This window comes from Pterocles gutturalis, unplaced genomic scaffold, assembly GCF_000699245.1.
Source record: "Pterocles gutturalis isolate BGI_N339 unplaced genomic scaffold, ASM69924v1 scaffold12776, whole genome shotgun sequence".
NCBI lineage: Eukaryota > Metazoa > Chordata > Aves > Pterocliformes > Pteroclidae > Pterocles > Pterocles gutturalis.
The window spans coordinates 187,060-201,249 of NW_010105675.1; the positions used below are offsets into that span (position 1 = coordinate 187,060).

Below are 14,190 nucleotides of genomic sequence, written 5' to 3' on the forward strand. Positions count from 1 at the left end.
CTTGCAGCTCCCACTCGTTTCGCCGCCTGCAGCCCAGTGCACAGAGCAGCCGTGGCCCTGAGCTCCAGCTTGCACATGTGAAGATGCAAAGAACAGCAAAGCCTTGCTTTTTTGGTCATAGTATTTGAGGGTCCTTCTGTGGGGAGACTGTAAAAATGAAATGTTTCCCGACATGAGGTTGCCACATTGCAGCTAGCCCCGATGGCGGAGCTGGCCAGCTCCCTGGTGAAACACAAACCTATCCTCCTGGTGCCCGTCTTATTGTGAAAAAAAGGGCAAGGCTGGCTTTCTGAGCCTGCTCCTGGGCTGCCACTCATCCCGTGGGCAGCTCAGCAGTGCTCCTCACTGCCAGGCTGGCAGGATCCCCTCCCCTGCTTGGCCTCTTTTTGTAGCTGCTGTTCTTCATCCTGACAACTTTATCCCAACTGTACAATTCCAACTGAGGGATTTGGGGTAATTGGAGTGGCTCTGAACACCCGCCTGATTTTCCCAGGGCACACAGCCTGATCTGTGATTGAAGAGCTGACCTCTTTTCTCTTAAACACTGTCCCAGAATAGGTTTTTCACAGCTGGGAGGGATAACTTCCCTTACTTCTATCACCTGCCTTTAAAATATGCATAAGAAGGTAAGCGGGGTGCTAGGAATGCCTTGGCTGCAGCCACCCGTGTAGCTGTGTTCAGCCCCCGACCCTGTGGAGGTCTCCAGCTGTGGGTGTGTTCTGCCTGGAGCTGCCCAGCACACGTGCCTGCCTCTAGAAAGCTGCCGGCTGTCTGCTGGCTTCAGAGCATCTGCTGGGTCAGAAACCTAAGTTGCCTGATGTTGCTGGTTTTAACTGCTGCTTCCGGAGGTTAGAATGGCTATTCAGACAGTAAGTCCTTCTACCTGGAAAAATATACCTCGGGGGTTGACAGCACTTCCAGCAGCCTGTATTTTTCACTCAGACCTCTGCCTCTAGAAAGCTGCCGGCTGTCTGCTGGCTTCAGAGCATCTGCTGGTTCAGAAACCTAAGTTGCCTGATGTTGCTGGTTTTAACTGCTGCTTCCGGAGGTTAGAATGGCTATTCAGACAGTAAGTCCTTCTACCTGGAAAAATATACCTCGGGGGTTGACAGCACTTCCAGCAGCCTGTATTTTTCACTCAGACCTCTTTCTCCATCCCCAAATCTCTGCCCTCTACCTAACCCTGGTTCCCCTGGGGAAGCAAGGCACAGATGGTTCCCAGCAGCCTGGGGGTGTATGTGCAGGGGGAGAGGGGGGTAGGAAAAACACCAGCAAGAGTTCAGCTTATTTTATTGGTGTTAAATGCCTTTCAGATGTACTTAAAGGCCCCTGAAGTCCAAGGGGTCCCATCACATTTCAGCTAGGCTGCAGGTTCTCATTTGCTTTTAAGCCAGGCTTCAAAAGGAGAAAGTATAGGGGGGGTGGGGGGCGGTTCTGGTTTTTTTTGTTTCCTTGTTTGAATCCAGCACTTCAAAAGCAGCATCTGCAGCTTGGCTGGAGGTTCTGGGTGCCAAAGGAGCTGGCCACCTCCCGATGGGCACAGGAGGAGCCCTGCACTGGCTGCGGGAGGAGCAGAGCCGGGCTCACCCCGCACTGGTGGCCTGCTGGAGCCAGGCGTGCTGTGCCCGAGAGCCGCACACCGTGCTGCTGTGGGAGCGGCTTGGTACTGCCACTGTGAAAACGATTTTCCAGATGCCTGTGGCTTCCTAAAGCTCAACCTTTCTCCAATGCTCAGGAAGCTGGGAAAAGGTGGGAGGATCGTTCCTTGATCAAAAACACCCTGTAACTCCTGGACGTGGGGTACGGAGCTTGTCCCGGCACTAATGCCTCTGGTCACTGCTCCCCAGAGCCTTCCTCTCTGCATCTCACACTTTGGTCTTTGGTCTTTCCAGCCACCTTTTCAGGAGATAATTGGCTTGGATAAAGAAATGCTAGAAGAGACAGAGCACCTGTGAAAACTCAGTAATGTAGGAGACTCATCTCATCACTTCTGTGGTCCTTTCTGTGCCCTGATATCTCCTGGGGTGTTTCAGAGGCTCTTGAATATTTTCCAAGCAATAGGCATTAGGATAATGGCAGAAAACACATCTCTTCTTTGCACCTCTCTGTTCTTCTGTGTGACCTGCCAAATGAGATCCCATTTCAGAAGGGTAGAAAACCTCCCACTGTTGTAGATTCAGAGAGGTTGGGGTCAGGCCAGGAGGAATTTTGCACCCCTCTTCCGCATCCCTTGTGACTTGCACCAAACCTTACGCTGAAAAGAGGTCTACAGGTCAGTGGGTGCTGTTTGGAAAATCAGCATAAAATCTGGGTAAGGGCTTTAGTGGGAGAAAGAGCAGATAATGGTGGGGCTGAGAGGGAAGTGTCCCGTGGCTCTATAAAACGTGTTTTTGTTATATGTGAGCGTGTGTACCTGTGCAGAGATGGCTAACTTGGCTTGAACATGCAAATCACAAGTTCAATTTCTTCTTTAAAGGCACAGAGGAAGGACAAGAAGGTTTTTTCCTGTGTTCTGGAAAAATCTAGCCCATTTTGACCAGAGCGCTGCCCTGCTGCTGTGTGTCCTGCAGAGACTAAAGCCCTGGCTGTCCCAGGAACTGTCTGTATGCAGGTGCCTTCAGCCCTTCGAGTCTCTGTGCAGGGGTGCAGAGAGTGATTCCCTTTTCTACAAGTAGTTTTGCCTCCCCATGTCTTCGTTTCAGAAAGTTTATAACTGTTCTGAAGTTGTGTTTTTGGTAATATGGAGGATAACTTAGTTCTCCTTGGATGTGTCTCAATGCAACAAGACAGAGTAGGTGACTGCTTGTTATCTCGGAGCCTCCTGTGTTTCTGTGATTGTCTGCTTGGAAAGCATATTAATAAAATACAAGGCAGGAGCTTTATTTTTGTGAGAAGCCTTTCACACTGAATGTTTTCTAAATAGGCTGGGGGGTGACAAGGAACCCAGCTAGCGACTAATCCCCCAGCCCATACTCTCAGCAAATTGCTTGCGAAAGTCATTAATTTTACTGTAATTGATTTAAACATTGCTCAGGAGGAGGAAAAATGAGGGAAACAAATGCCACTCTGAATGCTGAGAATTACATGTTCTCGATTTTCTGTCGTATTATCTCCACACGTGCTCATTCTCTGCTGGCTGCTGTGCAGATGCTGGTGCTCAACAGTTGCACGGCAAGCCCCAGCTCAGCGGTCACATCGAGCGGCTGTGCCACGAGCCATGCAAAGCTGCAAGCGAGCTCCGGACCTGTCTGAGACATAATATAAAAGACTCTGCAAAGATCTTTTGCAAAGCGCCTGCCTCCAGCAACTCACATCTGGTCTGGTGGCTCCATCAACAGAGCGTGGGCACACCGGGCTTTGGGAAGTAGCCATGGAAAAGCACAGAGCTCGGCTCTTGCCACAGGCCATGGTTGTGGGATAATACCTTAGGACAAGCTTCTTGAAATGTCAGCGCTTACAGTGGGACAGGGCTTTTTATGAGGCAGCCACCTGTCCCTGTGGCACTACCTCATGCTACTCGAATCAGCTACTGTATCCCCAGCTGTAAAGAAGTATTAATTAAAATTATTTATTGCTCAATACTGATTTATCCTGTTTTGAGTATATTTGAGAAAATAATATTTTTTTCCTTATCACTTCATCAGTGGGCTTGCATTTCAAGGGACTGTACCCACTGATGTCACTGGGATCAGAACAGAGTATGTGGATTTTAACTTTGGATGGCGGATTTATTTGTACCTCTGATAACTGAACTGAGGAGTGCTCTGGCTCTAAGCCAGATCTCTCAGTAATCAGTATTTTTTCCAATCCTTGGGAAATGGCTTCTCCAGTGTATTGTGTGTGTTCTTTTGACATCTTAATGCAGTTTCCAGGTCACTGAGCTAAGAAAGGACTGTAGGTACCACTGAAGTTGAAGGAGAACCGTGTCTCCTTAAAGGAGAGGCCGCCACAGGCTGGGCCAGGTTGGTGGTACTTAATCAATTACTGTCATGTACCGTCTGCGTGCTGTGCCAGATCATTTAAAAATGAAGAGATGATGTTAGCTCTCATCTTTCTGCAGGAGTTTGCGTGCTCCTGCTTTCAGGCTACCTGTGATGAATAGAGGACGTGCTCATGGGTCTATCAGCTATTGCCCATCTGCACTGGAGAGCCGGAGGGGCTCTCCATCAGGTCTGGGCCCTTGGGCAGGGGTAGGTCGTGATGTTTCGGGGCTTTATAAAGGTTGAAGGGTGAAAGCAGAACAAGGAAGTGAAGATGTCTTGATGTGCAGGTGGGGATTGATCTCGACTTTACCACCCTGGAGAAGCTGATTCATGAGCTGCCATGGAGGCTGCATGGTCCCACAATGCAGGTGGGAGTTGATCTCAACTTTACCACCCTGGAGAAGCTGATTCACGAGCTGCCATGGAGGCTGCATGGTCCCACAGCTCCAGCCTGAGCAGCTCCTCTCCCCAGTGCTGCGCCGGAGCTGGCTGCACCCGAGAGGGGCACGGGCAGGAGAGCTGCAGCGCTCCCCTGGCTGCGTTGCTGGATTCATACGGGGGAATCCCAGCCCTAGTTAGGAGGGGCTGAGCTTCCCCTGCGTGGATACAGGATACCTGAAAAAGCCCTGTAAGTTTACTTCAGCAAACTAATCCACAAAGACTAAGAGATGTTTGAAGCGCCCTGTCCCTTAGCACGCTGCCAGTTCCCCAAAGGGACGGCGCAGGGTCAGGGCCGGGAGGGGCTCTCGGAGCCCCAAGCCCCTGCTCTCCTCTGCCCTGTGTGGAGCAGAAATCCATGGGCTGGGTGGAACAATGAGGAACTGAGCTCTGGCCAAGCCAAACATGCAGAAAATACTCTCCAAAATTCCTCTTCCTGCCCTCTCATCCCTCTGTTCTGGGTTCTCCTCTGCAGCCTGCCTGTGAAGGAGTGCTGCTGCCAGCGGGAGAGGCCTGAGTCCTTCTCTGGGGAGAGGGAGTGGAGCCTGGCCTCTGCCACCTGCAAACCTCAACACTTGTCTTTTCTGCCAGCAGATTAAGTTGAACACTTGGCACCTGTCAGATTCAGTGGATCAACAGCTGGCGGTGGATGTGTCACCTGCTTGTCTTCAGAGGAGAGGCTCTGGGACAGGGGTGCCACCCCACCTGGGTGCCACAGGGTCCCCGTGCCACCTGGCATGCCACTGTCCTCCAGGAGACAAAGCCACCTGGTGAGAGTGACAGGCTGGCGGTACACACAGCTCCTCTCTGACATCCAGGAATGATCCTTGCTGAGGTGCAAAAGCAGGTTGTTCCCCCTAGCTCCTCAGGGGCTGAGCCTGAACCTCAAGGGCCATTGTCACCCCGTGCTCTGCCTGCACCCGCTGTCCCGAGGCAGGTGGCAACAGCCCGCAAGAGCTGCACAGGCGGCAGCGGCTGCTCCGCGGGCACTGGCGGTGGGATGCAGGCGGTGTAGCTGGAGACAGGCAGCTCTGGCTGGCTGGAGCCATGGAGAGGTCGGAGGGAGGTGGGCTGCAGGACGGCAGGCAGCTGTCTGCATCACGGGGAGCCTTGGCAGCTGCCCGCACTCGCCAGTTGTGCCAGGGGCCAGATGGAGTAGGTGGGCACGGAGGAGGAGGGCCCCACCGCCACTCCTCTGCCGCAGCTCTGCAGGGTGCAGGCACGGGTGGCCCTGCGCGATTGCTCTCTGGTGGGTGAGGGAGTGCTGTGCCTGTCCTTTCTGTTTTCTCAGAAAAAGACGTGCAAAAATGAATGCAGAGGCCAGGATAAATTCTGCAAGCAGAAATCCTTGTGAAATGCCCACTGGGCCTGTCAGAAGCTTCATTTAAACACGGGCTCGCTGTGGTCACCTGGGTAGCTTCAGTACAGTTGCAGGGTTTATACCATTCTTCAAAGCTAAGCACATTGGAGATACTTTTCTGAGCCAAGATCTGTCGCTTGCCTCTCTCCCTGTCCCCTGCGGGCTCTGGCAGGGTACCAAATAGCTTTGTTCTCTAGCTGCTGGTGGCTGTCCTCTCTACCGCTGGGTGGCTGGCCCGCACCGCTCCAGGGATGTTTCCTGCTCTCCCGCTTTCCAGCCAAAGCAGTTCAGCTCCCTGCACTCCAGAAGGCTGTGCAGCACAGCCACGGGTGTGTGTGGGTGCAGGCAAACCATCCGGCTGCTCCTGGTTCTCCTCACTGCTGTGGGAAGTCCCAAGTTTCAGGACCCAGCTACATGACTCATTTGTGCTGCAGGACCCAGGATGTTTGCAGCCCGGTTCGTGCTGTGTGAGGTTGCAGTGCTCCACATCCACAGCTGGATAAGCTCGGCCAAGTCATGAAAGGGCATGCCGGTAAAACACGGAGACAAAGTTGTGTTCAGGACCTGTTTGCTTACACGGGTTGCATGCTCTGGTGTGAGCTTCACCATAGAATTCATGTTCATGAGTGCCGTGTCTGGGGAAGGAGAGGTCGCAGCTCCTTTCCTGGCTGCATCTCCTGGTTCCTGTGGAAGTGCTCTGGTTTCAGAAGGTCTTCAGCTACAGCCTGTGTTAGTGTTCGGCATGCTCTTATCTGGTGTCTTTTCAGTTACTGTTCAGTCCTGGTTGTTTAAACCCTGAGGTGAAAAACAAACTATTCTTTTGTTTGCCTGTCCCTCTGCTTTGTTGCTTCCCCTCTCAGATCACTGATGCAGGAGTCGGTGGAGCCTCTGCTGGCATCTCCCAGGGATGGAGCGTGCTGCACGGCGCGGTGCAGCGGGACAAAGCCTCCATCTCCTGGCGGCAGAGCCGTATGGCAGCCAGGAGCCGGGCTCTGTCTGCTGGAGTTCTCCCAGAGAGGAGGCAGAAAGCTTGACGAGGAAGCAGAGCAAAGCCTTGCTGTGTATATTGTTCCCTGCAAGGCTCAGCCCCTCCGGCTGCGGTGGAGCTCAGTGTTTATCCACGGGCGTCTCAGGGCTTGTTCTGGCTGCTGAGGCAGGGAAGCACTCTCCATTTGGGTTCGCTCTCTGAGACCTATAAATTTTTATCTTGGTCCTGAAGAAGGTTCTCACGAGGTTATTTTAATGCATTGCTGCCTGATGAAGACCCAGCACCATCCAGCATCTATTTTCAAGGCTGACTGGAAGTGAGGTGCTGCTGCGCAGGCACTTTCAGGGGAGGGAAGCTTAGGGGTTTTCTCTCAACCGCTGATAATGGGCTCAGCTTGTTCACACTCTCCTAAGGGTACCTCAGAACTGAATCTTTCTGGAGTGCCCCAGGAGAAACTTAAAAGACCATGTTCAAAGTATTGTTCACAAGTAATAAGAAGGTTGGGTCAGTTCTCAGCATTGCAGCAGGGATTTTTTCATGTCAGGATTTGCCCCTTCCATCTCTTTTCCTGCTTTGGGCTCCTTGTGAGTGCCGAGTACCTGGGACCAAGGGAGACTTGCATGCAGGCACTTACGTTTATTTTTTAAAATGGTTTTAAAAGAATGACAAGGGAATTGCAAATTGATCTGAGCAAAGATGGAAAAAGACCACAAAGGAAAAGACACTTTATCAATAAGACAGGGGAGCCCTGAGCTCTGTCAGGTTGTTATTCATCCCTCAGCTTGCACTGACAGCCCCTTGCCCGCGGCAGTCAGAGGGGGACACTGACCCATGGCTGACGGTCCGGGGGGGGCTTTGATGTGCTGCAGAGGCTGCAGCCCTGCTCTCTGGGCTCAGCATCTGCACCGGCTTTGCGCTTATGGGACCAGGGTGCTTTAATTAAAGGTGGCAAAGCCACCTCCTGAGTCACCTCTGCACAGCACCAGCTGCACGTGCAGTGCCTGTGAGCCGCTGGCAAGGTGCGCGTTGTCCCCCTTCACTGGCTGCCTGCAGCTCCTGACGTGCTTCCAGAGAGCAATCACTTCCCCATGTCGAGTGCTCTCAGTTGCCTGTATTTTTTGAATTGTTCACGTCTTCCCCCAACATCACTCTCCTTTCCAAAGATGCCAGCTGAGAACTTTCCATGCCCAGGCCCCTGCTGTGCATCCCCCCGGGAAGCCGGAGATGCAGTTTGTGGTGGGACATCTGCATCTGCCGGGCAGGGACAACAAACCCTTCCTGCAGAAAGGACACAGTGGTGGCACTGATTGCAGAGGCTCCAGGGGCACACGTGCACCATGTGTCGGGGTCACAGTTACAGCTGGTGGACAGCCCCGGCTGTCCTTGTGGCCAGCAGACCTGGCTGGAAGGTCTCACATACAGGTTTTTCCCAGAACCCTGGGTTCAAGCACAGCCCAAGGGACCAGCAGCTGCCTCAGAGGTCCTGTCCCTGCGACAGGGGTGACACCTAAGGAAGGGTGGGGGGAAGGAGAGGCAGTGCGAGGGGAAGTGGCTTTCCCAGGGTCACATCCCCAAGGGAGCCCTGCTGCCTTTCAGATCGCACCAAGCTCCTGCACCCCAGGGAAGGGGGGAATTTTCTCACGTGCCCCCCTGACCAGCCTGCGTGCCTGACTCCCCTCTCTCTCCCACAGGTGTCTCTCAGCCAGGAGTGCACTCGCGCCATCATGAAGCTGACATACTGCCCACACTGCCAGGGCATGGCCAGCGTGAAGCCATGCAACAACTACTGCCTGAACGTCGTGAAGGGCTGCCTGGCCAACCAAGCGGACCTGAGCACCGAGTGGAAGTACCTGATGGGTAAGATGGCCTGCCTCTGCTGCAGCACAGCTGCCTCTCACGGCACCTTTTGAACCCTCTGAGGCAGTGTTTGGCGAGTGAAGAAAGGACTGTCGGAGGCTCTTTTACACTACAGTTTCTCTGTCTGTGATCTGATGCCTAGAAGCTATTGCAGGACATTTTTCTGGGCGTTAATACTGTTAGAGAGGACACTGCTGGTTTGGCTAACAAGGGCTTAAAGAGTTTTCATCTTGCCTGTGGTCATTTGGGATTGTCCACACTTTGCATTCAAGTAATTTTTCCTTCCCTCCCAAGTGTTGAAGCTTAGAGACAGATCCTGCCACCTGTACACTGTCAGAGCAGCCTCCTCATCCAGCCCAGAGCTCTTGTGACAGCACAGGAGGAGCCCGTGCTGCCCTTCTTGGGAGGTAGTCTAGAGACATGAAGCCATAAACTGTTTCCATGGGTGGAGAGCAAAGGGATCAGAATCACATCCTTCTAAACTGTCTTAAAGAAATACATGGGGAGGGGGAAGTTGCAGGCATCACCAGGAATGGGAAGTGTATTTTAAGTAAGAAAAGAGCTAATTTCGTTCTTGTTTTGTCACTCAGCTAAGATGATGGATATTTTAAAGTGGCTTGTATGTGTATAAAGGTGGCCATTTTTTGAGTTTAACGCCAGAAATATTGCTGTGATGGTGTGGTCTGATCTCCTGTGCAATGCAGGCTGGAGAACTTCAACCGGACGTTTCGACAGGAAATCCTGCATTGCCTGATCAGACCCAGGCATCTCTTTTAAGCAGACCTCAGGTGTCACTCAGCTGTTTTTCCAGAGCTTGTGGCTGCTGGTTTAAATGTGAACTACCGCTGAGAGTGGCTTGTGGAGCTGATGGACATGGTTTGAGGCTGGTGAGGGTCTGTGTTTAGAAACGGTGTCTTTGTGTCACAGCACATGTCCTCTCCCCAGCTGCACTCCATCAGGGGAGGTTTTTTGCAGTGGTAAAGATCTCACTCCTGCTGTGCCCCCAGAGCATCACCCAGCAAGCTCCTCGTTCTCTCCCAGGTTGTACTTTTAGACCTGGAGTGATCTGAGACCTGGGAGAGCCTTGATGTTTGTCTGGGCTCACCAAAGGCAGGCGCCAGAGGAGATGAGCTTTATGCTTGGCCTTTTCCTTTGCCTTGGCAGCCGCTGCATGGCCAGCAGGACAGCCAGCTCGCTAGCCAGCTGCAGCCCAGCAGGCGGGCTCAAGGTTGATGTGTGTGGGGTTAACAGTTACAACCCCACTGAAGCTCAAGGAGTGTCATCTGCCTCTCAAGGGACATTGCAAAATAAATATCGAACCGCTGCACGTGGAAGCCGGCACACTTGCTCAGTGAGGTGTGTTGGCTGGCTGCCCGCCGCACTCTGGGGGCTAACAAACCAAGTGGCAGCTTACCGCAGCTAATTGGAAGCGCTCCCCATGAGAGTGACCTAGGAGGCTGCTGCGAAAGAGGTGGAGGAGCACTCCCTTCCCCGAGGGTTTACAGCAGGACTTTGATGGCGCTTTGGCCTTTCCGACCAGAGCAAGTCAACTGTCACCTGTCACTGCTCTCCTGGCAGGATGACTGCCCGTCTCCTGAAAGGTCAACATACAGCTCTCCGTGATTGACAGGAAGAAAAATCTGAGTGCATTTTGACTTATTCTGGCTTCCTCTTCCTCAAGAGACACTGTCAAGGAGTGATGGCCAGGAGGAGATTGGAGCTTCTCTCAAACTGCAGTTGCACATTTCGGTCTCAGAGGTCACAATTTAATCAAGGACTGCAGCTAGACATAGATTCAAAGGTGGCAGTTCACTGGCATTGTCCATTCTTCACCCTTCTCCAGGCCTTTCTATTTAGCAGGAGAGGATTTTGTTTAAACACAGAGTTACTCTTCCAATTTGACAAATTAGGGCAGGTCAAATTAAAGGGAGATTTTTATAGTAAGTGATTCAAACATAATTTATCACTAATTTGGGGGTGCAGCCTTTGATTTAAATGTCTGCATCTCAACCTTACTGCCTCTGCAAGCTAAAATTGTCTGCAAAATACAGTCTTGAGATGACACCACAGCCCCTGCATGGCAGCAAAGTTAAACTGCAAGCTCTTTAATGTTGCAGGAGATGTTATTTCCCAGAATACAAAAAAACATTACCCCCTTGTATGGCATGTTTAGCATTAGAAATCAGCACTGCCATAGGACTGTGTTGTAGGAAAAGAGCACGTTAACTTGGAAACTGTGGCCCTTGTTTCTGTTCTCGCTCAGGCTAACCAGCAGAACCTTTTTTCTTTTTTTTAAGTGCTGAAAATAAATCCATAATGTTTCCCAGCTGTGACTTTGTATATTGTTAAATGCTATATGATAGACCTGAGCAAAGAGTATTTTGTGATCCGTGCTGCAGACTGGCTGAGGTTAGAGCCCTCCCAGTGCTTTGACTGTTGCCGTTGCTCCCCACAGGCTGGATCTGCTTTGGGACTGTCAGCCCTGTGGGCACAGCGTGGTATCCTCTGTGGATTTGTGCTGTCCCTCATCTAGTCTTTGCCCAGCTTGGTCATTCTCTGAGAGCTGCCAGGGTCTGAGCATCAACCATGAAACAGCAGAGAGAACGGACTTGCGAGGGCTGAGCGTGCTGTTAAATTTACAACAGCGGGCTCAGGATCAGACCTTGGTTATTAACACACGGTGTCCCCCGTGGACCTAGTGTTTCTGCACAAACCTCACCTAGGCCTCATGGAAGTCATCTGGGGTCTTTCTGCTGCATCCTGCTGGCTTGCCCAGGCCAGGGACTGAACGCTTTGCTAGCAGGTTTGGAATGGCAGTGGTCTGTGGTTGTGCCCCAGCTGGCTGGATTGCTGCTTGCAGGAAATGTGTTGTGTGGCCCAAAGTGTCAGTCCTTTAAAGAGTAATCACAGGGGACACATACACACCGTGGGACAGTGTAGGTTGAAGGACATGTTTCACAGATACGCTGTTGAACCTCCGGTGTAACTCAACTGGTGGTTTTGTTGCTCATGAATAACGTTGGCAGTACAAACTCACGCTGAATAAGCTTTTCTGCAACATCACACCATCTGCTGTGACAGTCTCCTGCCAGGCTGATGGGTGAGGTATCAGGATTTAGGACAGAAGAATTAATCACTGCCAATGAATAACTCCATTTACGAATGGTAGAGATCTCCAACCTAGACACTGGGATGTGACCCTCTTTGTGTAGAGAAGAACTGACACGAAGCCATCGTGCTTGTTTTCTTCCATGTGGTGAGGCCACTGGAACATGAAGCACTTTCTGTTTCAGATCAGTGCCGGCCACCCCAGCAGTCTGACAGATCCTTTCTCCTGCCAGGAGGTTTCTGGTTTTCCCTGGGGGACACGGACCACACTGCAACCATCGGAGGTCACATGTAACTGAACACCAAGTCCCTAAGTGCCGAAGAAGCTCATGCATGGCCTGGCCTCTGGGCTGCTTAAGCACAGGTGGTAGGAAACTGAGGCAGCAGCAGCATAGCAGTGACTTTCAGAATTAGAATTTTTGACTGGCAAAGTCAGACCTAGTTAAGATCCCATTTCAGATGTCCAAACCCAGTTTTGGCCCTGCACTGAGATCCTATTTAAATCTCGCTGGGCACCAAGGCTGTCAGCTTTCCCCTGCGGTGGCATTCCCCGGTGCCCCAAGCCCTGCAAGCATAGAGGCTGTCCTTGCTTCAAACCCAGCTGGGGTGTTGAGAATCACCTCTGGAGGTAGGCAGAGGTTGGTAATTTTTTTGTAAGCCAAACACAGTCCTAGAGCAGCCATCCAGGCAGGAGCACTTGGACATTAGAGCTTTCCAAGATCAGAGGAGCAGAGAGCAGGAGGCACCCTTCAGTCACTCCCTGGCCTATTTACCAGTTTAGTTGTGGGCATTTTGGTCTGCTTCTCTGCCTCTGTAGCCTGATATTTCCCTGGCTGGTCACGCGTTGTCCTTCCAGAGGTGATGGTGAGAAGAATTACTTCCTTTTCTCACTCCTTCACTGCCACAGAATCTATTGCCCATGTCCGGTACCTTTGACGCTTTGTTGACCCCAATTCTCCCACTGCCTGCTGGCTGCTGTGCTCTGCTGAAGACATGCAAGGCGTTAGGAGGGTTAGGGACAAGTATTGCTATGCATTACTTAATATTTCTGCACCAATTTTCCATTTTTACTTTCTGAAGCATCCCAGATGATGTTGGTCACTTTGTGTGAATACAGGTTGCATTTACCACTTGGAGGAAGTGATCTCTGTTCCTCTGCCACTGGGGGTGGCTTTACTTATGTGCTGCGACGGACAGCTGTCCCTTGCCAGAGGAAAATAATCATGCACTTGAGCAGTAGTGAAAATGGAGAGCTGTCTCCCAGCAGTCTGCCAAGGGGTGGACAGCTTATCCCACCCAGCATGGGCGTGATCTTTAACTTGGTTTGTGCAGAGTCTGACGAGAGATGTCTCTGTCTTGTTTTACTAGATTCCCTGATCGTGGTGGCTGATCGGATTGATGGACCATACAACGTAGACACTGTAATAGGGACCATTCACATGAGGATTGCTGAAGCTATTTCTAACTTGCAAGAAAACAAAGATTCCATCACAGCCAAGGTAAGAGCGTGTGCCTGGGCCTGGCGGAGCACACGCCGTGTGTAAGTGCCAGGGCCAAATGGGTTTTGTGTGCACTATTCAGCTGAACTAAAGGACATGAAGGATGAAAGAGTTCAAATGCCCGCTTTTCTGTGATAGGAAACCACCCGTCTTACACGGGCAAAAACCTTCTCAAGTGTTTCCAAATATTCCTCTCTGCCACATCCAGCCAGCCTCCTTTATGTACAGACACACACGGTGGCACTGCACATGCCGTGGCTGTGGGAGGCGTGCTGCCATTTGCTGTCAGGTGGCTCTGTGTCTGACGAGCCCTGAAGTATTTTCGCTGAGCTGAGGCTTTTACACAAAGTCCATAGATCCTAGTGACAGAAGGCAGCTGCTCTAACCTGCCTGCGGGGGATGTTCTGCAGTGGAAACACGAAGCTATCAGGTTGTGTCTATGGGACAGAGCGGCAATCTGGCATCCATCTGGAGAGTATGAAACAGGCTCTCCTCATGCTCGCATGTCTTACAAGAAATATATCATGAAGCTCTCTCCTATTGGTCATCTATTTTTAGTGTATTTATCCACTTAACCGCAACCCCTCTGTAGCTGCAGGTAAGAGAAGCTTTGGGAACAAAAACAGCCCTCCAGGGCTTCTGCTTTTTGCCCAGACATTCCCCAAATCCTGCAGCTATCCCACAGTGAGAGCAGAGATGCAGATGAAAAGAGTGGGACAGGTCCTAACTAGGTCTTGGAGAAGGGAAGGGCCAAAAGTATTGCTTAGCCAAGCAGGAATTCACTGGCACACATCAAAGCACTGACAGCAGCATGCATCCAAGTACGTATTTAGGTTTCTCTTCTGACATGAAAGGCCATATACTTTCTTCCCTCGTTAGGTGGGACCGAGGTGGTCCACATGAAAGCAAGCCCATGGTGTGGGAAAACATGGTATATCATCTGCAAAGAAAGGTGTT

The 14,190-nt window shown here is 51.5% G+C and overlaps 1 protein-coding gene across 1 annotated transcript in view; it reads left to right on the top strand.

The window, feature by feature from the left end:
- Positions 1-13,233, top strand: part of GPC6 (glypican 6) — a gene marked incomplete at both ends in the record, with an annotated part of 97,367 nt that extends 84,134 nt beyond the window's left edge. Inside the window, 2 exons of the mRNA XM_010087493.1 lie at positions 8,461-8,626; positions 13,103-13,233. Coding sequence (XP_010085795.1) covers positions 8,461-8,626; positions 13,103-13,233 — 297 coding nt within the window. The remainder of the gene's footprint in view (positions 1-8,460; positions 8,627-13,102) is intronic.
- Between the last annotated feature and the right edge of the window lie 957 nt (positions 13,234-14,190).